Raw genomic sequence first — 22,207 nt, forward strand, 5'->3', positions numbered from 1 at the left:
AGTCCAGCAGTTTCAAGTCATGGATCTCAAGTGGCACAGCTGGTAAGATCTGGGATGCCAGACGCGGAGAGACTGCAACCTCTGTTCTCTTGCCATGTATAACCCTAGACCTCTACACCTGCCCCTCAGTCATACTTGTTTAGGGGTGTTTTCTAGCTTTCTGGTAAGAAGGGAATTGGAAGCCAATGTATTATATCATGCTGGCACATATGTCACATTATATATCATATCATATCATATCATATCATATCATATCATATCATATATCATCTCATATAAGTGGTTGGTTGGGGTAAATTTATGATTCAACACTGCAATGCTCTTTCAGTCATGCAGATTTAGTTATTCTCCCCTCTTCCTTTTGTTGTCTACAGACATTCCCCATTGTATAACTTCTCTGGGTATTTGGGCTCCTGGGTGGATTATGCCCAGCCATTAAAATCAAGGTTGGATTTCTTAATAGGTGAGCAGTGGCCTTTAACTTTGACAACTCTTGACAAGAGTTGTTTGGTTCTGGGCACCTGGGTGGCTCACTCGGTTAAGCATCTGCCTTCGGCTCAGGTCATCGTCCCAGGATCCTGGGGTTGAGTCCCATATAGGGCTACCTGCTCAGTGGGGAGTCTGCTTCTCCCTCTCCCTCAGCCTCTCCCCACTGCTCGTGTATACTCTCTCTCGCAGATACATAAATAAATAAATCTTAAAAAAAAATGGACTGTTTGGTTCTGCTACATATCACACATGTCCTCATCTGTCCTCACTGTCCATGGGTTATCATGGATAAGCCAGCAGAGCCCCAACTGCAGCCCAGACAGGAAAATTACTTGCCCTAGTCATTAGGGGGTAAAGCTGGTACCAGAGGTCATGTTCCCTAACTCTTGTTTGTATGTTTCCTTGTTGCATGTTTCAATGTTCCTTTCCTACAGGTAGGATGCAGTTTTACCTAGGCCTAGTGGTGATTTCAGGAGCAGGGTTAGGAGCTTTTAACCAACCCCTCTTCATCTCCCTCAGTACCTCATCCCACTCCCACATTCACCTCTTATTTTGTCATGAACAGTTGATGTTTCCAGGAAATTCTGTGCAAACACAGTAAGCTGGGTCCCCCAAGGCCTCCCCTTTCCAACTAACAAGGGGCCTAAGTCCTTCCTGTACGGAAATTCTGGAGCCGCTAGTCCATGCACCCATCTCTTGCAGGAGACTGTCAGCTTTTCCCCAAGAACTTTTCTCTGTTGTCCCCAAAAGTATAATGCAGGCTCTGCACAGTGTAGACTTGCAATGGATATTTGCTCCTGGGCCTGCTGCTGGAGTGGCCAACTATGCTCAGTCCCAGTTAAGGAAACTTACCTATTTGGAAATCGGTATTCCTTGCATATACTCTCTAGGACAGGCAAGGAGTTAAAAGATAAGATGGATTTTAATTTCTTATGGCTCCTATCACTTTGATACCATGTATCATGGATTCCTACCCTAGGCTGTAGATTCCTCAAGCAAAGCCACTGTGTACCAGTATGTAGTTGAAGTATGTAGTTTCCTAAGTGAATGACTTAGAATCGGGATATGTGATCCTTACGGTACCTAATGTAGTACCTAAGGGTAGCACACTTTGTGTGCAAAAGCACCTAGACATCTGACTGTACGATCACAGGACAGTGAGCTTACATGATCCTTTTTACCATCGGGGAGGGAAACATGGAATTTGTAACCCAATGTAAACTATGAAGGCAATATTTGGTCACCTCTGTGCCTTTTGCATTTCACATTTTAGTGACTTGAAGACACTCTTCTAAGAAAGGATACTACACATTTCAGAATTGTTGTAGACATATGCTGGGTTGGTTATCTGCTCAGTTGCTCTTCTCTGGGTACAGTTCAACCTCCCCCTGTTAGGGCCAATTTAATGTTAAAACCTGTTTAACTATTAGGGCCTGCTTAGCCAGAGCAACTCCATATTGCCTAGGTAGCCATATTGTTGTTTACATCCACGGACTTCATTCCGGGAATAAATGCCCCAGTAGTTCCTGGTATGGTTCTGGGTATCGATTCCGGGAGTAAACGCCTTAACAATAGAAGCCACGTACCTTGGGTCTGCGGTTATGCCCTATAAAACCAGCCTGCGAGATCAGGACGGGGTCGCTCTCTTCGGAGGTGGCCCTGGCCGGTCAGTCTGACTTCTAATGCTTGGCACAGAATAAAGCTCTACATAACTTTCACTTTGTCTCAGTCTTGTTCCTTTGATAATGGACCCCAACACCCCCAACCCTCTTCAAACACACATGCTCACCACAACCTTTGGGGGGTCCAGGCCACCATGTTTATGCTATGACCTGCTCAGGTTCTCTCTTCCAGGAATTTGGAATTTGAAATATAGAGACACAAAGAAAAGAGCTTGTCTGGGGTAGGCAGGCCTATTGATGGCAGACCCCCTGGAGGGGAAGTCCATACACACACACACACACACACACACACACAGAGTGAGAGAATCAGAAAAGTTGGTGGTTCTCAGGAATAAACATACAGAATCTGGAAGCGAATTAATCTTTTCCCCCTGTTGCTTTCTGCACCTCCATGCTATTACAATAAAATACAATAAAAGCTTATATTTTATGTCATATTTCTAGTTCTTTTAGAAGCCCGTGGAAGGCAAGAATGAACTTAACCTTCTTATTTCTCACAGGTCTAACCATCCCTGACCCTCTTGAGGCACTCAAAGAACGTTGCTGTCGTTGAATGAATTTGACTGACTGTATTGACAAAAACAACAAATTTGCATGTTTCTGGGGCAAACAATATTAAAACTCTACTTATGTTTTTCACCTATCTGTCTTTGTGTTGAGACATTGCGTGATGATTTAGGAAGCGAGTCGCCCTTAGAGGAGTACGTGTGCTTTAACAACAACAACAAGGTGAAGGGAGAAATTCCTGTGAAACACGTTAGTGCCATTCTCTGTCCTCAGGCCTCCCGCCCGTGTCCCAGCTCTGGAACCCCACAGTAGACACACAGTTAGGAAAGGGTACAGAGAGAAACGGGGGCCTGCCATTTGCGGGTACACATCAAGCACACCCTCTCCTGGGGCCAGACTGACATTCTGAGCTTTCAAACCAGCTTTAGGGACACAGAGAGTGGAGAGGCTCTGGAAAGAGCTGAGAATAAGCTGGGTTAGGAACCTGAACAGAAGGCAGTAGGTGTGGAGTGTGACGTCTTGCCCCTGAGGAAATGGTTGCCAGAGTCCTTCGGTGAATGCTTCCAGATGAATAGTCTCCTGTCTGAAGAGTCTGTCAGTTGCCTGCACTGGCCACCTAAAGTCCTTCCAGAAGGACTGAGGGATGGTCTTGGTGAGGTGGGGAAGGGCGCAGAGTCAAGGCCGGAGTTCCAGAGGCTAAGAGCATTCAAGGTGTAGAAACCCACCCCCCTGCACCTCACATCAGGTGACCCTGGGCCAGTGTCCTCGTTCCTGCCCTCTGGGCGGCCTTGCTCTGGTAAACAGCCATGGAATGTTGACACATCCGCAAGTGTGGTTGCAGCTGAAGATCTTAAAACATTCAAGCGCCTTCCCTGCTGTAAAATCTCAGAAAGAGTTTGGACAGAGGAGAGGGGAGAAGACCCAGAGAGCTTAAAAAATGTTTTTGTAAACCTGTATTTGCTACACTAAATATATCCGTGACGTAAGTGGGTCTTGCACTTTGGGGAAGTTCCATTTGTGTTTTAGGATTTCAGTGGTAAGGAAATATATTCTTAGTTCTTTTTCCATGTCTCTTTGTCGTGTCTTGGAAAGTCAGCAGCTGAGGTGAATTTGTTTCTGTATTGTGGCCTACTTAAAAAAAACCAAAAAACTAAAAACAAACAACAACAACAACAAAACCTTTTCATTTTTTAAAAGGAATTTCATGTACCATTTAGAAAAAGCCACCTTATTAATATTTTTAAAATATTTACTTATTTATTTGAGGGGGGAGGGGCAGAAGGAGAGAGAAAGAGAGAGAGAGAGAGAATCCTCAAGCAGACTCTACTCTGAGTGTGGACCCCGCTGCAGGGCCAGATCCCGGGACCTTGAGATCATGACCTGAGCCAAAATCAAAGGTAGGCTACCTGACCCACGGAACCACCCAGGCACCCCCACCTTATTAATATTTTGATAGACTTCCCAGACTCTCACTTATGCACCTATATTTGAAAATACATAGTTTTAAGAATATGAGATCAGAGATGCCTGGGTGGCTCAGTTGGTTAAATATCCAACTCTTGGTTTTGGCTCAGGTCATGACCTTAGGATGGTGGGATGGAGCTTCAAGTTGGGCTCTGTATTCAGCATGGAGTCTGCTTGAGATTCTCTCTCCCTCTGTTCTTCCCCCAGCTCATTCTCTTTCTCTCTCTTCAAAAATAAATGAAATTAATCTTAAAAAAAAAAAAAAAGAGGGGTGCTTGGGTGGGCTCTGTTGGTTAAGCATCTGCCTTTGGCTTGGGTCATGATCCCAGCATCCTGGGATCGAGCCCAGTGTTGGGCTTCCTGGTCAGCGGGGAGCCTGCCCCTCCCTCTGCTCGTGCTCACACACACACACACACACATACACACACACACCCTCTCTCTCTCTCTCTCGCAAATAAATAAAATCTTTAAAGAAAAACCATACTGTTTCATAACCTGACTTGTTTTTACTCAAGAATCTATAGCGAACATATGTCCATGGCCATCAAAAGATGTACATCACCCTCATCAATCTTAATAGTTACATATAATTTTATTTTATGGAGTTTGTGTAATTTGATCAATTCCTATTGATAAAACATTATATTGTTCCCAATTTTTGTCATACTAAATAAACCACATTTGATAAATGTACTTTTTTGTTTTTAAAGATTTTTATTTATTTATTTGACAGAGATCACAAGTAGGCAGAGAGGCAGGCAGAAGGAGAGGGGGAAGCAGGCTCCCTGCTGAGCAGAGAGCCCGATGCAGGGCTCCATCCCATGACCCTGGGATCATGACCTGAGCCAAAGACAGAGGCTTTAATCCACTGAGCCAACCAGGCAACCTGTACTTTTTTTTTTTTTTAAGAAGATTTAATTTATTTGACAGAGAGAAAGATCACAAGTAGGCAGAGAGGCTTTATTTTCCGCAGATACAACGCATCCAGTGGTTTCCCCAAGTTACTGAGCAGGGTAGCAACGGCTGGGGTCAAGGTGTGACCAGATGGTATTGGTGCAACGCAGATTTTAGAAGCAGAAGCGGTGACGAAGTCTCCATTATCTGGAGACCCATGTTCATCATACATAGAAGGAAAAGTCAACCGAATTGTGCTAAGGCCAGTTCTCAGCATCTCTATGCCAGGGTTGTGCACGTAATGGTGGCTTCTCTCCAGAACCCAGCCAATAGGCTGGGCTCACTACAGCAGGGAAATGTCGCCGACGCGAGAACACCTGAGGGACCAAACTGGCCTGCCAACAACAACCAAATGAACTCTCCAGCAGCTGCCTGGCATGGGCTCCCCTCCCATAGGGGTTGTTGATGGCTCAGGCTTTTACAATGCTTAAGCCGTGTTCCAAGGAGCTTTTGTGGTTTAAATCAATGTGCTTCTGGGAATAAGTGCCCTTATTATTCCTGGTTTCCATTATTTGCTGCGCTCTTACACTCCTGTGACATAATATCCTTTGTGCCGCTGTACAGTAACAGTCCTTTCAGGAATCTCTAAGAGCTTTCTAATTAAGACCCACAGCCACATGACAGATGGAGATACGGAAGCCCAGGGACAGGGATGACAGAGCCTCACCTTGGTCACAAAGGTTCCGAGGCCAGGTCCGGCTCCCACCAGAGACTGGAGGGCCTGGGTCACGCTCCTCGTCTAGGAAGCCCGTCACTGCAGCAGAGACTACATTCTTGTCAGGCTACCCGAGGGCATGGCGAGGGTGATAGGCCCTTTCAGTCGGCTTAGGGTCCCCTGGGCCGCTGATCTATGGAGTTGAGGACTGAAAACTGGAAGTGCCCGCTGGCTGGGCACGAGCTCTTGGGTTTACAATCTGTTCTCCATGGCTAAGCTCCCAAGGCCAGAAACTGTCATGGCTAGGTCATTTGAATTCTTTTTTTTTTTTTAAGAATTTATTTATTTATTTAACAGACAGAGATCACAAGTAGGCAGAGAGGCAGGCAGAGAGAGAGAAGAAGGGAAGCAGGCTCCCTGCTGAGCAGAGATCCCGATGTGGGGCTCGATCCCAGGACACTGGGATCATGACCTGAGCTGAAGGCAGAGGCTTTAACCCACTGAGCCACCCAGGTGCCCCAAGTCATTTGAGTTCTTAAAGTCAGTAAACTTGATCGACTGCCTTCTATGTGCCGGGCACCAGGAATGCAAAGATGAACTTCTAATCCCCCCCTTTGGATGTTTACAGCCTAGAAGAGAGAGGAGGAGACAGATATGTAAGTGGGGAGTTATAAGAAGCTGAGTGCTGTAATAGAGAGGAGACCAGAAGGCTGGCGTGGCACCCAGCTCTGTGGAGCTTTCGGGGAAAGGTTTTTGGAGAGAAGGACTTTCCACCTGGGTAAATCTTCAGAGACAGACTGAACTTGCTAGGCAGAGCTGTAGGGAGGAGAACATTGCGTGCTGAAGGCCAAGTGTGTACAGAGGCCCGGACGTGTGAAATGCATGGGGTTCAGGGAACAACTGTCAAAAGTGACCCAGGCTCTCCTGTTGTTCTGTCTCCCTTCTATTTTTGTAGCTCACACTCCGTCTCTTTTTATTCTTGATATCTTCCTTTGGATAATTATTGGTGTTACCCCTCCACTCCTCAGGGCATTGTGGACTAGGGAGAGATCACGTACTGGGGAGTGTCCAAAAGAAAAGCACAATGATAAACATTTCGCTGCATTGTAAGACACAAGAGCAGCTCAGGGCACCTTGGACAGGAGCTCAGCTGGGTCGTCTTCTTTTCTGTAGCAAAAAACCTGGATGTTACCTGTGCCAGGGCCAGCCACCTAGAGCAAGGTCCTGTTGTCCCAAGCGTGTGGAGTAGACGCTGGGAAAAGCACATGGAGGTGCGAGGGGGAAGCGTGAGCTGCCCAGCCATCTAGTGGACGACGGGTACAGGAGTGAAAGCATCCAACTTGAACTGTGTGAGTCTAACGAGCCGTGGGCTCTGAGGTCAGGCTGGACTGGAGTGGTGGGAAACAAGAGGCCACCTCTGGCTTCCTCTCCTGGCCTTTTCTCCCTGGGTTCCTTCCATCGTCCCCTTCACCTCCCACAGCACTGAAATACCTCCTCAGCCAATGAGAAAAATAACGCAGTGTGCTGCTCGGTCTTCCCTCCATGCCGTGCTGGCCCCTCAGCTAGCCCTCAGCCCTATGGACAAACAATTATCACCCTGACATAGATGACCACCAGCCCCCGAAAGCTTGCTGAGAGCACAGGCCCTCCTGCTGCGGGGCCCTGCCTGTGACAAGCATTCAGTCAGTCCCTGGAAAAGACAGGCAGGGAGAGAGAAAGGGAAGGAGGGAGGGGGATGGACAGGGGAGAAGCTGCCGGGAAAGAGGGGAACCGAAAGCTTTCTAAACATGCATTCTAATTCTGATCGATTCCAGCTGGTGCTGGAGGAGACTTTCCAAGGAAAGAGTCGGATAAAGGGTCTTTTAAAAATTTTTTTTCAGGGCACCTGGCTCAGTTGGTTAAACATCTGACTCCTGATTTTGGCTCAGGTCATGATCTCAGGGTTGGGAGATGGAGCTCCGTGTCGGGATCCATGCTGGGCATGGAGACTGCTTAGGATTCTCTCCCTCTCCACCTGCCCCTCCCGGCTCCTCCCACCACCCCATGCCCTGCCAGCCACTGGCTTGAGCGCTCTCTCAAAAACATTTTTTTTCTTTTTTTCCTTGCAAGCTCTAGGTACTGGTCCACTCCCTCTTGCCTCAGGCCTCAGATTGGAGCCTGAGCTGTACTCTGGGCCTCCACTGGGTCTCGCTATGCCAGTAGGCTGGGCTCCCACCATTACACTGCTCAGAGCTCAGAAACAGTAGAAAGCACGCTCTACACCTCTCGTTGCCACGGTGAACATGGGGTCAGCAGGCAGGTCAGATAGGGCCACTCCATGCAGGGATGTGAAGAACCAGTGCCGGAGGCCGGAGAAGAGCCAGAGGCCGGAGAAGAGCCAGAGGCCGATGGAGGGTGGGGCAGGGAAGGGAGTCATTTGTTCTCATCAGTGGGACACAGTCACATTAGCCACCATGCGTCCACCTTCATGCTGACCCCAAGAGCCAGGCAGCCCAATTGCTTCACACCGGATTGAATACAATACAGGCCAGGCAGGGATCCTGACTCCTGTGTCTGGATGGAGAATCTGAGCATGGGGGGGATGCACAGACGTTGCAGTGATGGAGAGAGAAGGAGTCAAGTGGAGGGAAAATATGAACAAAGCCATGACGGTGAGAATGTGCAGACTGAGCTCCGGGGAAGTCCCGGAAGCTAGTTTTCCCACAGTCTGGGATGTATGCAGAAGTGTGGTGAGGGGTGAGGCCCGTGGGGCTGCTAGTCTCCCTGGGGAGGGTCTTCAATGATACCCTGAAGAATTCGGGCTGTTTCAGGAACCCAGTCGGAATTAAAGTTTTGGACCAGATGTGAGTGAGTTGGGAAGGAAAGGGAAGGAAGGATTACTCAGAGGACACAGAAATGGGCAGCAAGGAAAACAGGAAGCGAAGGTGACATCCAGGAAGACATAATGAGGCTGTGAACGAGGATTATGGTGGTGGGAAGAGAAGGAGGGAACACTGCGAAGGACAGTCCCCCTCCCTCAAAAGTAGGACAGCTCCTGTCCCTGCCTAGACACTTATCTCGAACAAACACACACAGACACACACTCAGAAGGTGAGAGGAAACAGAACCTCTTCACCAGCACTCTCTTCTCAGCCGGCAGGCCTGACCCTGCACCCCTGCCCCCACTTCTCTGTTCCCTTGTCATTCCGGGCAACGGCCAGAGGCGTTGGCTCTAAGGCCAGAAGAAGTCAGGCAGGGTTACTTGATAACGTCTGCAGCCGCACTGCCTGAGCACTGTCTGGAGGGCTGTGTGTGGTGGGGGAGAAGGGCCGCACCCCCTCTCCCAGGCAGAGCCCTCACCCAGGGAGCCTGCCTCGGGCAGGGGCTCCCGCTGATGGAATGGGGCCGAGAGGTCAGACAGTCCATCCCTCTGCCTCCAGAGAGGCCGTTGGCAAACGTACCCCTGTGATCGGACAGCACAGCTCACACAGTCCAAAAGCCCCTCTCCTTAATTATGTTCACAGTTCACTAAGTTCTTCCTTTTAGCCAACCTAAACGTCTCCATTTTAAGTCTCCTTGACTCGTATTCTGCATTTGGGGGAAAATGGTTAAGTCTCATCAGTGGGAAAATAGTTATGTTCAGTCAGGTAGAAAGTGTCCACTGAATCGAGGGGCTTATGGCCAATAGATCTGAGGGCAGGGACGGAGGTTGGCTATAAGCCCGCTTTTTGTGCAGATGCTGAGTAACTCAGAAAGAATGACAGAGAAGCCTGGGTTGGCTCACTGCGCCGGTGATACTTCTGTTTTGTTCTCCCCCCCTGCTCGGGGTGAGGGGCACTCAAAGACGGTGCTGACAGGGACGCTGGTGAATATGACTGCTCCCCTCCCAAGAGAGTAATACATTGCTTGTGAGTCTAACACATTCTAGTACTTTCAGGTCCTCAGACGCCTGGGGACAGCATCTTCCTTTAAGGCAGAGATGGTCTGAGACATCACGATTTCTCGAGGCTGAGGTTTCTTTTCCTGCCATCCCCTGGACCACCAGGTCGCACTGGCCACCCCACCACAGAGGCAGAGGACAACTGACAACTGGTGGGTCCTTGCGAAGCAGCAGGCTTGGTGCAGGCACGATGACATTCAGCTCACGACTCTTCAGCAGGAGAGTCCTTAGCCCCATTTCACAGATGGAAGAAGCCAAGGCTTCTTCTCATCTCATCTTCTCCTCATCTCTGTGAGATGTTAGGAAACAAGAGACTCCGAAGAGGCTGGGGGTTGGTGTGGGGCATGGGACAGTGGAGCGAGTTGTCTCTTCCCTTGGACGGCACAAGGCGACTTTCGCCACCATCTGTCCACATGTGTGCCGCCGCCGCCGAAGGTCAGGCCGCAGACCGCTGTACGCGAGGCTGCACTTGCTGCTGGTCACGGAGGGATTCCAGCTGTCACGTCTGCTTGGAGGAGTCACGGCGAGGATGTCTCTGCCCTGCCTGGAGCGACGGAAGCGCTTTTCAGTGTGGCACGGCTGGGGTCAGGGTAGACTGTGTTGGGAACAGAGCTGTTTCCCTATGACCATGGTTTTGGGGAGTTTTCCATTTCCCTCAAGCACGGGGAACTGAGGCAGGGGGTCGGTTGCTGTGAGGGGTTCAGGCTGGGAGTAAGGAAGCACTTGGTGACCTGTGAAGATGGTAGACACAAAAGGACCAGGGGTCAGGCTGAGCGCTTTCTTGAAGGGCCACACTGCAAACAGCAGCGACTCTAGCCTGGACAGTCCTGTCCAAACCCCGTCTTCTCCTGCTTTCCTGGAGCCGATGATCCGCCACCTCGGGAGCTCCCTCCCACGGCCTGTGCACAAGCAAATGGCTACCAGCCCAAGGAGCTCGTCCGTCACCGCGCCCCCAGCTCCTGACACCCGGCACGTGTTCAAGAAACATTTGGTGAATGAATAAAAAGCGTCATCCGTTTTTAAAATTGTGTCCTTGTTAGCTGTACCTTGGGCGCAGGTCTGGGGACTCTGTCCAAACTCACAGGCTGCAGCTCAGACGGATGCTGCTGACTGAGCCACAGAGCCCCGGGGTGTCAGCCGAGGTACCGCTAGAGCTCGGGGTGAAGGAAAAGTGCTTTCCATCAGCTACTCCTGGTCAGCTGCTCGGGGGAGGAAGGAGGGAGAGGTAGGGCTTAGGATAGACTCACGGGCCCTCTCCTGTGTCAAGGGCCCTCAAGGAGAGATTCCTGATGAGCTCACTCCCTGAGAGACGATTCTAGCCGGGCTAATACGCTTTTGAGCATCCCAGGGGACCCTGTAACCACTAAGTAGGATAGATCTGATGTTGCTTAAGTGATTCTGTGATTACAGTCATTTCTCCCCAAGGCCCTGATACCTTGAAATGTGACATTGGAGGTTTGTGTCATCCAGCGGCCTGGCTAGAAGCAGCAGTAGCTTCTGCAACGTGAGACAATATTGAATTCTTTTGGAGTGTAAGCTCCTATCTCCTCAAGGCCAAATGTTGACTTCACACTTCAGGGGTGTATCTTTTTTCCAAATGCTCTTTTGTTCCTCTCTGGCTTCCAAGGAGTAGGTACCCAATCGTCCCTGATTAGAGGCCCTCTGAGAAGGAAGGACACTTGCTCTTCCGAGTGCTGCGAAAGGAGAAAATGCCAAATGATGGTCATTTTCTTTCTTTCTTTCTTTTTAAAGATTTTATTTATTTGACAGAGAGAGATCACAAGTAGGCAGAGAAGCAGGCAGAGGCAGAGAGAGAGGAGGAAGCAGGCTCCCCGCAGAGCAGAGAGCCCGATGCGGGACTCGATTCTAGGACCCTGAGATCATGACCTGAGCTGAAGGCAGAGGCTTAAGCACTGAGCCACCCAGGTGCCCCGATGGCCATTTTCTAATTACCTAAGAGCCTGGCCTGTTATGTACAAGGGGAGATGCTATTAGAATTTCAAAAATGGGGGCGCCTGGGTGGCTCAGTGGGTTAAGCCTCTGCCTTCAGCTCAGGTCATGATCCCGAGGTCCTGGGATCGAGCCCCGAATCGGGCTCTCTGCTCAGCGGGGAGCCTGCTTCCCCTTCTCTCTCTCTCTGCCTGCCTCTCTGCCTACTTGTGATCTCTGTCAAATAAATAAATAAAATCTTAAAAAAAAATTTCAGAAATGGCATATTTTGGGCTCTGTTAATAGCTTTTATTTATTTTTTAAAAGATTTTATTTATTTTTTTTTAAAAAAGATTTTTTTCTTTTTTCTTTTTCTTTTTTTTTTTTTTTTTAATAGCTTTTATGAAGCTCTCTCCACATTCTGTACAAATACAAGTTTTTTTTCCCTTTTCCTGTCAGTAGACTACACGTTGCCGGAGGGATCTCCCTGTCAAGATTCGTTTTGCATTTCCCACCCCCAGCTCGGAGCCCAGCACTGTGTGGGGCTCAGCGCAAGGAGCCTTCTCCCCCACTTGCATTTGCACAATAGGTTTTTCATCGACTCTTGTCATTGTATGTGTACAGTCCGCATGCGTCCACGCGCGTGTGGTGGGGGCTCCAGACCTGACTCTCCTAATCACATGGTATCTGCCTTTGCCTGGTGTGTGAGGGTGGGGCGGGGAATGCAAGGTGGGGGCTGCAGGTGTTAACACTCTGTCATCACTTTGCTCGTCTCAGAGTGAGAGGACACAGGCGAAAGGCATCATTACCTTCACTGCTGGGGTTGGCGGGGAGGTGGGACTCGAGGCAGCATGGCCTATTCTCACCTTCCATTGCCTCGGAAACATTGATACCTTCTCAAAATTCTTCAGTCTAATTTAGCTCTATGTTGTCTTAGTTTTCTATTTGAAATATTTTTGCTTCATAGCCACAAATAAGCTTCATCAAAATCCACAAAGGAAATCTCCCCAGAAAACCAAAAGGTGAGGTAGAGAATACTTTTCCTCTGTAAAACAATCTGATTTTAACTCATCATGTCTTTTGAGGGTAGAGGAGATGTTCATTTTGCTGACTGATTCATTTCCTAATACCAAGTGAATGTGTACTATTTCACCTTTATAATTTGCTAAAAATAATTCTCTATAAACAATTAAAATATTTTTAGTCTCAGTTTGTCCACGAAGTATTATAAGACAAAAGCCAGACCTTGTAGACAGGATCTGAGAGGAAGATAATCCCCAAATTCATTTCACCATGTTTCAATCTTTAACCAGATCTAAACAGAGGACAATTATTGCACAACAAACTTGACTGTGCAGGAATTGCTTCGGGAGAGATTAGCAAGTAAGCAGGAAGATAAGGGAAAAGATAAAGACTGAAAAATGCTTTGTACCTGTGGTAGACTTGAAAAAAGCACATTTACATCACTTAGCATTCTTCATTAGAAAGTGGGTATCAGGGGCGCCTGGGTGGCTCAGTGGGTTAAAGCCTCTGCCTTCGGCCCAGGTCATGATCCCAGGGTCCTGGGATCGAGCCCCGCGTCGGGCTCCCTGCTCAGCGGGGAGCCTGCTTCCCTTCCTCTCTCTCTGCCTGCCTCTCTGCCTACTTGTGATCTCCGTCTGTCAAATAAATAAATAAAATCTTAAAAAAAAAAAAAAAAAAGAAGGTGGGTATCAATGGCTCCCAGTCTTGGAATACTATTTAAGGAGAAAACTATGACTCATTCTGTTTAAATCTCAATGGCAATTACAAATTAAACTACTCATAGAATGAATACTTTAGACCGGGAGATAGTACAGAGTAATAATGGCCTCTCTCCAGCCAAGCCAATAAAATATTTCGCCCATGGTGTTACAGGTCTCTGTGTTCTCGGGCAAGCAATGGAAACGAAGACCGTAACCTCTGGCTGTTGAGAGATCTAAGCCCATTTACCGGACTTTTGGACTGTCATGTTGGTGACTGTCAAAGGCTAAATCCAAGGGTGAATTACAGAAAGACTTGGTCAGGTGTTTGGTTGAGCAACAGAGTTATTACTGGGAGCAAAGCAAACCCACAAATCCCAAATACCTTCCCTGTCATCTACAGTCTTTCAAATGAACCCTTTGGCGAGCCAAAGAATTCCAATGCAGACGTCTTATCTAGAAATCTATTTAAGGTTACCTAGGTCCTAAGGGAGTAGTGAATCTCATTTCTTCTCACTCTTGCACTGTCCTAATTCTGCAGGGGCTAGCCATCCAAGGCTATTTAAATTTAACTGAACTACAAGTAAATAAAAGATTCAGTCACATTAGCCATATTTTAGACATGCGATAGCTACACAGGGCTAGTGGCTATATTGGCCAGTCAGACTTAGAACATTGCCACCATCACAGAAAGTTCTCTTGGACAAGTGCTGCATATATGCCACGTGACAAGTGGCAGGACCCTATGATTCTCAATGCTGGCAGCTACTGGCAAGGAGGACCAAGGGTCTGATCTAAGGATCCACGGCAAGTGAGTCTTATAAATACAGAACTTAAACTGACATCTCTGGGACCCTAGTCTGAGGATCTTGGTTTGGTTGGTTGGTTCTTCTGGGAACCATACCTTATGTGAAAAGTGACTTAGTATCTCCAGTTGCACGTTATTTGCCACCTCGGTTAATTTGAGCTACAAAGGTCGTATCACAAGATCTCTTAGGCTAAGCGGGAATAGAACAGTACTTTAATTTCTAAATAGTCAATGTACTATCGCTGTCACTACTGAAGACCATCAGCAGCTTTAGAAAGTATTTTCATAATTTTCTATGTACATAGGTATTAATATTTTAATAGGATTTATGATACTGGTTGTAGACAGAAATTCCATTTTGTATTGGTCAACATTATGTTAATTTTGTTATTATTTGACATACCCAAATTGGAAATGAGAAGAAGATAGCTAAAATGTGTGTTTAGTAGCAGACTAGCAGTAACTTTTATTGTGAATAAATAAAATGCCACGATTCAGAATTAACCTAACCCTGTGAAAAACAGTATTAGGAAGGATATAATAGTAACAATGCCAGCAAGCTCCTGTATCTGTTTACTATGTGCTAGGAGCATGTTAAATGCTTTACATGTATCAATTCTGTATTAACTCACTTAATCCTCACGCCTTTCCTGATTTTAGGAATAAGGAAATTGAGGCATAGAGAGATCAAGTCGCTTGCCCAAGTTCACAGAGTTAGAGTTTGGATTTGGACCCAGACAGTGTGGCTCCAGTGGCTGTGCTCTGAGCCACCAGGCTATACTGCAAAGCTGCTAAACACTGAGAAAAATTAGCCCCGTGTTCTGGAATCAATCAGCCAACCCCTTTTATTATCTGTATTTCTAAGTTCAGGGGACATGTTCACTTCACGATCAGTATGTCTTTCTTTCCTTCATCTTTCCCTGAGTATTTCTTTTTCTTTACATTCATTACTGTAGTGTTGAAATTATAAATGTAATTTCCCTTTACCTCAAATAATTGCTTAGCAGTTGATGCCAAGAATGCAGTAGACATTATACCAAACATAAAATCAGAGTTCCAATCCTGGATCTAATGACATACTCAATTAAAGTAGCCTTTTTTTTTTTTTCTTCAGGAGTTATTTTCCTACTCTGAACTACTTGGATTTGTTTTTATTAATAATTCCTTTCCAAGTTTGTGCCAGGAGCCATCCAGTATACCAAGTCAAAGAGTTTATAACTGTAGCTATCAAAAAAGTCTTTTAAGAACATAAAATCTGGGAAGGTCTCAAAGGGAACTGGGGGAGAATTGGTGGTTTACAAGATTTGCTTCTTTTCTTGGGAATTCTGTCTTAAAACAGTACCAGAAACCTGAAATCGACATTATAAAATTTCATTCTGAAAATAGACACTGAATTTTTAAAAAATGTCCGTCCCCCCGTATGCCCCCCCCTTTTTTTTTTTAAAGATTTTATTTATTTATTTGACAGAGAGAGAGAGAGAGAGAGAGAGAGAGAGAGCACAAGCAGGCAGAGAGGCAGGCAGAGGCAGAGAGAGAAGCAGGCTCCCCACTGAGCAAGGAGCCCGATGCGGGGCTCGATCCCAGGACTCTGAGATCATGACCTGAGCCGAAGGCAGCGGCTTAACCCACTGAGCCACCCAGGCGCCCCTGCCCCCCCCTTTTTAAGAGCTCTTTTTTGGTCTTTTAGTCACCCGATATAACTCTAGATTGGAGTCAAGAGATCCTGTCTAATTCAGTCATTGTACAAAGAAACTACTCTAGAGAGATAAAGTAACTTGCCCAGGGTCACGGAGTTAATTCATCAGAGAACAACCTTTCTGGTCCAGTTTTTTCCATGCCTGGTGAGCAGGAAAGGGGTCCTGCATACCTCCTCCGCACCATGTTGGCAATTCCTCCTTGGGCCCGTGTTCCCAGATGCTGTCACAGCGGTCCACATTGTGCACTGTGTACAACTGGGCTGCATTTAAAGGGACGTCATCCTCAGCGGATACTGTGGACTTCCATGTTTTATGACCGTGTTCTGGCCAATGGCAGCGGAGGGTGTTTTGCTGGGACAAGAGCTCATGGAGCCCAGTAATCTCAGAGGAATCTGAGTTGCCAACCATTTCTCACCACTGGAGGCAACATGACAAGGAAAAAAGAAAAACTAATTCATTTATTTTTTCCTTTGAGCTAATGTTGACTTTAAAGAAAAAAAAGGCAAAACAGAAGCAAAGAAAATGAGAGATTTATTTAAAAAGAAAGCCTCCAGGGAATGTGCCCTGCTTCATCTCAGGATCTGCTTACAGCCCAAACTGTCCGTATCACCATCGTGTGCAGCCCTGTGATCCCTGATGTTTAGAAAACCATTGTCCCAAGCACTGAATGATCCAAATGAGAACGAACAGGTAAATTACATCTAGTATACCGTGTTAAGATAAGAAAGTTTATTAGTATTATATTTTAGAATGGTTTTCAACCAGTATTGAAATTGAAAAAATGGGGTTTTCTGACTAACCAGAAAACTTCTATTCCCTGAGCATCCCAACTAATCGAGGTTGTGTTACAAAAAGGCTGTTCTTTCTAGACTATCAAGTCTAGAATTACATAACTTGCCAAGAAGAAACCAATCAAAAGATCTGTTCTTCTAATTTAAAACATTAAGACAGTAAATGTGAGTTTTTTCACTCTTGGAAATAGTGTAAAAAGTCTATACTATAAACAAAACCACATACATACTAGAAAACACAAATGATTCATCTCCAATTTTTGCATGTAATTGTTAGCTGTTTTGGGGAGGTCAATAAAATACTAAATCAATAAATTAGCATAGAAAAGACAGGTAGGTAGTTGAAATAATATAGCAGGATGTTTCAATTCGGCGAGACTGCATGCTCTCAAAATCCAGAAAATGGATTTCAGGGGACACAGTGAAGTCCATCCAGGGGAGAACTCGTTTTCTGTGGCCGCAGGTCAACTCTGTACTGACCGGTTAGAACTTCCCGATGCCTGGCTCAGAGTGAGAGGTCTGTGCCGGGTGGTGAGTGATGTATTTTGATGGACAGGGAGTCAAATCTATTAACTCAGTGATCCCAACACATGACTTTTCTTGAACAAGAAAGATGAGGCTCAGCAACAGAAAAACAAAAATAAAACAATGAAAATGTCAAACAGATGATAAGGGACTTGGTTCAAGAAGGAACAAGGACAAAAAATCTTGCTGGCTAGGAGCCCAGTTATTTCTCAAATTAAATTTTTAAAGAAAAACAAACCCTTTTCTTCCCCCTGGAGTATTACATTATAGAAAGCAATGAATAAACAAACTCCACATTCTAACTTTTATATCTGAATCCATATGAAAAATCAAATTGTTTTTGCCCATTTGATCAATTCCTATAAAGCCAGGAGCACATCCCTCATGTGGCTAAAACCGAGAGTAGGCATTTCGTTGTTGCTGCTGTTGTAATGGCTGCTGGGCTTGCTGCTGCTGTAGGCGAATTTGCTGGGAATAGGGGTCTTCCAAGGATTTTACAAATATGGTAGTTCTGGGACCTGTCTTCCACACAATACCATTGGCATCTTTCACTGAAGATTCCACTGTAATGTTGTGTGTTCCAAGGATGGCAAAGTTCAACAGAAACTGAGTACTGAAGTAATCGTTATGAGGCTCAACCCTCTGCTCCATCTCATTGGTCATATTGTCGATGGGTATCTGGAATGAAAAAATTGTTAAATGACAATAATAGCTAACATTCACTCAGTGCTTACTGTGAGCCAGGCCCCATACGAAGTGCTTACTTAATCTCTGCAAACAACCAAGAGGTTTAGGTACCATTTTTACCCTTGCCTTATAGATGAGGAAACTGAGGCAGAGAGGTTAAGTAATTTCTCCAAGGTCACACAGCTGATGAGAGGTGAGGATGGCATCTGAACCAAGGCAGGCTAACTCCAGAGCAGACACTCTTGAGTATTAAGCGATCCTGCGCCCTCACTATCATTGAGTAGAATGAGCCTCTCCCCCTGCCTCCCCGTCCCCATATGCCGCCCCTTCTTCCTTGTGAAGGAGCTCCGGACGTGCCACCTCATAATGTGCTGCACTGGCACATGATTTCAAGATAAAGGCACTGGAGAAACAGCAGATGGAGGAATGGCTCTGACCTCCCCATTTTTACCTCAAACAGGTCATAAAATCTCCCATGAGAAAGGTGCCCTTCTCTGTACCAAGAAGAAGAGAACATCCTCATCACCAGAAACTGGCAGTCAACGCTGAAACGCACCCCACAAATAAATTCCAATGACCCCCACCTCACCCAGGTGTCCCCCAACCTCCACCCCTGCTCTTCCCTCCCTCCCTCTTCGCTCCCAGTCACTTCCCTGGCTGACTGCCCCTCAACCCCTTCGTCTTCTGTCTTCACAAATTTACCCTTTCTTTGTCTAAAACTCACATAAGCTTTCTGCTCTGGTCACTTCTTTGGGTTTCCATTGTCTTGTGAAGACTCCCATGTCCGTGTACCATTCAAAGAAATGTGAATGCCTTTCTTATGTTAATCTGCCTCAATGTCAGTTTAGTCTTGGGCCCGGCTGGAGACCCTAAGACAGTGGAAAAGAAAATTTTCCTCTCCTACCCTTGCTCACTCCACCCCAACTCCAATCCCCAGCTTCCTTTACTCTGTGAAGACAGATTCTGAGGAAACAGGGTGCAAGCACCTGTTTCACAGAGTTTAAAATCCAAGACACTGAAGAAGAACCTAACACTAGTTAAATACAAGTTAGAGTTCTTCCTCTTACCTAGTCTGATCTTACATTGCTTCAGTAATGCAATCTTTCCTACCTCCTTTCACAAATTTTTAGAACTTGTACAGTGCTTACCTGATAATCAGTATCTTATTCAGACTGGAAGCACAGTGTATCATAAAACACAAGTTCATGGGCCTGTTCACTTACTTAGCTAGACATCCATGTCTCTGGCCTTCAAGGAACAGAGTAGCACCTGCTGGTACACCCTGACCTATACCCAAGGTGAAGCATGCCAAGAGAGATACGGATTCTGGAACGCATATAAAGGTAACCCGAATGACTATTTGGCCGGATTTTTCTAGGTTTATGTGTGTGTTTTTGTTGCACAATCAATGACATAAACATGCCCTAAAGCTCTGTGATTAAATGAGCATATCATGAGGTCAGGACTCCAGACAGACATTCACCTATAACGTTGATGAGATGAAGTCGCTGACCAATTCGAGATCTTAGAATTATTTATAGGCCCTGTTCTGTTTGCACAACTTCTGTAGGGTTTTTATGTCCCTAAAGAATATGCCTACCAGCCAGGAACTTCCTTAAAAGGACCAGAAATAGGACTAACAACCCGATCACTGAATAGATGATGATTTCAAGTGGAAAACTCACTGCAAATAACATGACGAACCTTGTACCGTATGATTTATTCTACCGGCTTCCTGACTTTATGCAATGCCTCGAGAGGTAAGTTAGTAAGCAGAAGACTGGCTTGAATGGTTTTTTTCTTAACAGTAGAAATCACTGTATACAAGAAACAAAGAGAATCACTGTTCTTTCAGCCCTAAATGAGGAGACAGCTGCAGACAGGGGTAGGTTAATTATGTAAATTCTCACCACGACCTTCCATGACAATAGGATTGCCCAAACATAACACTTGTACTCTACACACAGGATGTGACTTTTGTCATCATTCATCACATCTTTGCTACATGGGGCTACATAGGGCACCACAGTCTGTGTTACAGGAGTCGAAGAGAGCAAGAGAATGAAGTCTGAGCTTTATCAGTGCTGGCAAAGAAGGGAGTGAAAGTTACCAAAGAAAAAACCATACCTTCTCGTGGCTTTTTAGCCTAAAACCACCAAAACCACCAAAGAGAATAAAATGTTCTCTTTTTATATCTTTACTAATATTCTCTTCCTTATTATGGAGCTCAGTTCAAGTATGCCCACAATAAACCTGGACATAACCAATCTGGGCATTTGAACAACTCTGTTCATACAATTGTGTACTAGTTCCCTTGCTCTATTTTCTGTGAATAAACCACCAGAAAGAGATGTCTAAAGGAAGGAGCGTTCTGCATTTGGAATACTGGTATGCCATAGTATTTAGCAGCTTGGCCTTGGCTAACAAAGCAAGCATGACTTTTGGTTACCTACATCATGCTCTGTCAAAGCAGCAAATTCCTAGGGTTGTATAACCCTAGGAAAGGGTTGTATAACCCTTAAGGAAAGATTTTACTTTATCTGACCGTTGTCTGTCAATGTTGTGTATCTCTTTTCTTTAGAGAATGCTAGTATCCACTTAAAATAGAGAGAAATAATTAGATGTGTATTTTGGGGGAAGGGGAGTTAGGGAGGCACTAATTCCCCACTCTTGATGTTTCCCCGCCATGTGGAGGAACTTCTCATTAGATGAACAACACTGGTCTCCAGGGGAGGAGGTGAATTCTACTGACTGCTAACTTTTTGGGTAAGAACTGAGCATGGGGAGGTAAGACCTTCTCTTTCCCTTCTCTGGACATCAGGATGCTCCTCCCTGCCATTGATTTTACAGGGGCAGGCTCTTATGTGCAGAGGCTGAAGCTGGGTGGGAAAATTCAATTCAGAGGTGTAAGGCAAGGAGGTCCTGGTTGCCAGGCCCCTGAGCTAGGTTTCCCCATCGCTGAACAGTAAGGCTCATATTTTGATCTCTGTCTGCCTGGATGTTCTCTATCAACTGGTTCAAGCAGAGAAAAGAGAGGTATTATTTATCAGCCCCTCAAACCCCAATATGTGCTTTTAACTTATGTCCACGTCTCTCCCCTTGGGAGGTTTCACTGCAATCTGCTTAACCATGGAAACGACTGGAAAACTTCCATGAATGAGCTGCTAAAATCCACATCGCAACTGTGCCTCTTTTCTAAATTACCTTGTAGTCTTGTCCGGATTTACTCTGTAGCGTGGAAGAAACATTCAGACAGACGGACTGAATTTTGCGGAACAGTCCTGGTTTAGATCCGTGTTGAACCACTCCCTCTACCTTTAGCGCCAGCTGCTGGTTATTCTGGACAGCGATGGGCTCTGCAGGGTTGCGGGGCGATGGTGACAGAGCCAGCTGGAAGACCAACATGAAGATCAATGCTCACAAGCAAGAACAAGCTTTCTTCCAGCAAACGTTTGTGCTGATTTTTGTCTACAGGTTACAGCGTTACACAGCTAAGGACCTGACCACTGGGACAACCAAACAAATGCACTTTTCAGGTCAAGGGTTCTTTCTCCCTAATGTCTCTGCTAAATACCACTGTGTCTTCTACCCCAAACCCCAGTTCTGTGTGAGGGTAACAGAAAACAGTGAAGGCCCTAGTCTTCCCCGTTTCTGCAGTGGGGCATTTCTTTGACAATGAACCAATTCCAGCAGGGAAATGCGCTATGTAAATTTTCATATCTAGCTGCTGTCTCTTTGGTCTCACGTAATGTTAAAAAGGCTAAATTCAAGGGCAAGTGAATTTAAAATTCAAGAATTAAATGTATGATCAAGTCACAGTGGGATAAAAGTCAAGTTGCACAAATGAACCAAATGACATTTTAACTTCTCATTAGTTTTTATTTAAGAACGTATTAAAAATCCCAAATACCTTTAAATTACAGAAAGCCCAAACTCTGCTGAATGAAAAGATGGAAGAGGTGGGTCTTTCTGACAATGTTGAACACTGCGTCAGTCAACCCCACGCACATCCTACCCGAAGACCTCTTATCTAAGAGAATCAATTTTCCTTATTACCCAGATCATTCTGAAATGGAATACTCTGTTATTTACAACCAGAAGCATTTAAACGGATATGCAAAAGTGCACTGAAGACATTTACTGACAGAGGGATAATCCAGGAAATCTCCTGGAGGCTAGTTTTCCACCTCTTCCAACAATTCCATTCTCTGAATCAAAAAGAAATTTTGAATTTGGAGTGGCTCAAATATTTTCAAATACTAGCCCTTCTCATTGGCCAGCTCCTCAAAACGTGATACTCACAGACAAAAGCGCTCTGGAGGTAGGACTGGTAACGTTTTGCCAGACTGAATTCTGAAAAGCCCAATCAGACATGAACT

At 45.8% G+C, this 22,207-nt stretch overlaps 1 protein-coding gene across 4 annotated transcripts in view; it reads right to left on the bottom strand.

The window, feature by feature from the left end:
* Positions 1 to 16,338: 16,338 nt before the first annotated feature.
* Positions 16,339 to 22,207, bottom strand: part of LOC111150708 (integrator complex subunit 7) — a 91,591-nt gene continuing 85,722 nt past the window's right edge. For 3 of the 4 annotated variants that reach the window (XM_022508253.1, XM_022508252.1, XM_022508254.1), the window contains 2 exons: positions 21,033 to 21,218; positions 16,346 to 17,819 (listed from right to left, as the gene is read on the bottom strand). In XM_022508253.1, coding sequence (XP_022363961.1) covers positions 17,532 to 17,819; positions 21,033 to 21,218 — 474 coding nt within the window. In that variant the 3' untranslated portion in view covers positions 16,346 to 17,531. Of the gene's footprint in view, positions 17,820 to 21,032; positions 21,219 to 22,207 lie in introns of all 4 variants that reach the window. The other variant, XM_022508251.1, reaches the window with a different exon arrangement.

This window comes from Enhydra lutris, unplaced genomic scaffold (assembly GCF_002288905.1).
Source record: "Enhydra lutris kenyoni isolate GAN:26980312 unplaced genomic scaffold, ASM228890v2 scaffoldscaffold24, whole genome shotgun sequence".
Classification (NCBI taxonomy): Eukaryota; Metazoa; Chordata; class Mammalia; order Carnivora; family Mustelidae; genus Enhydra; species Enhydra lutris.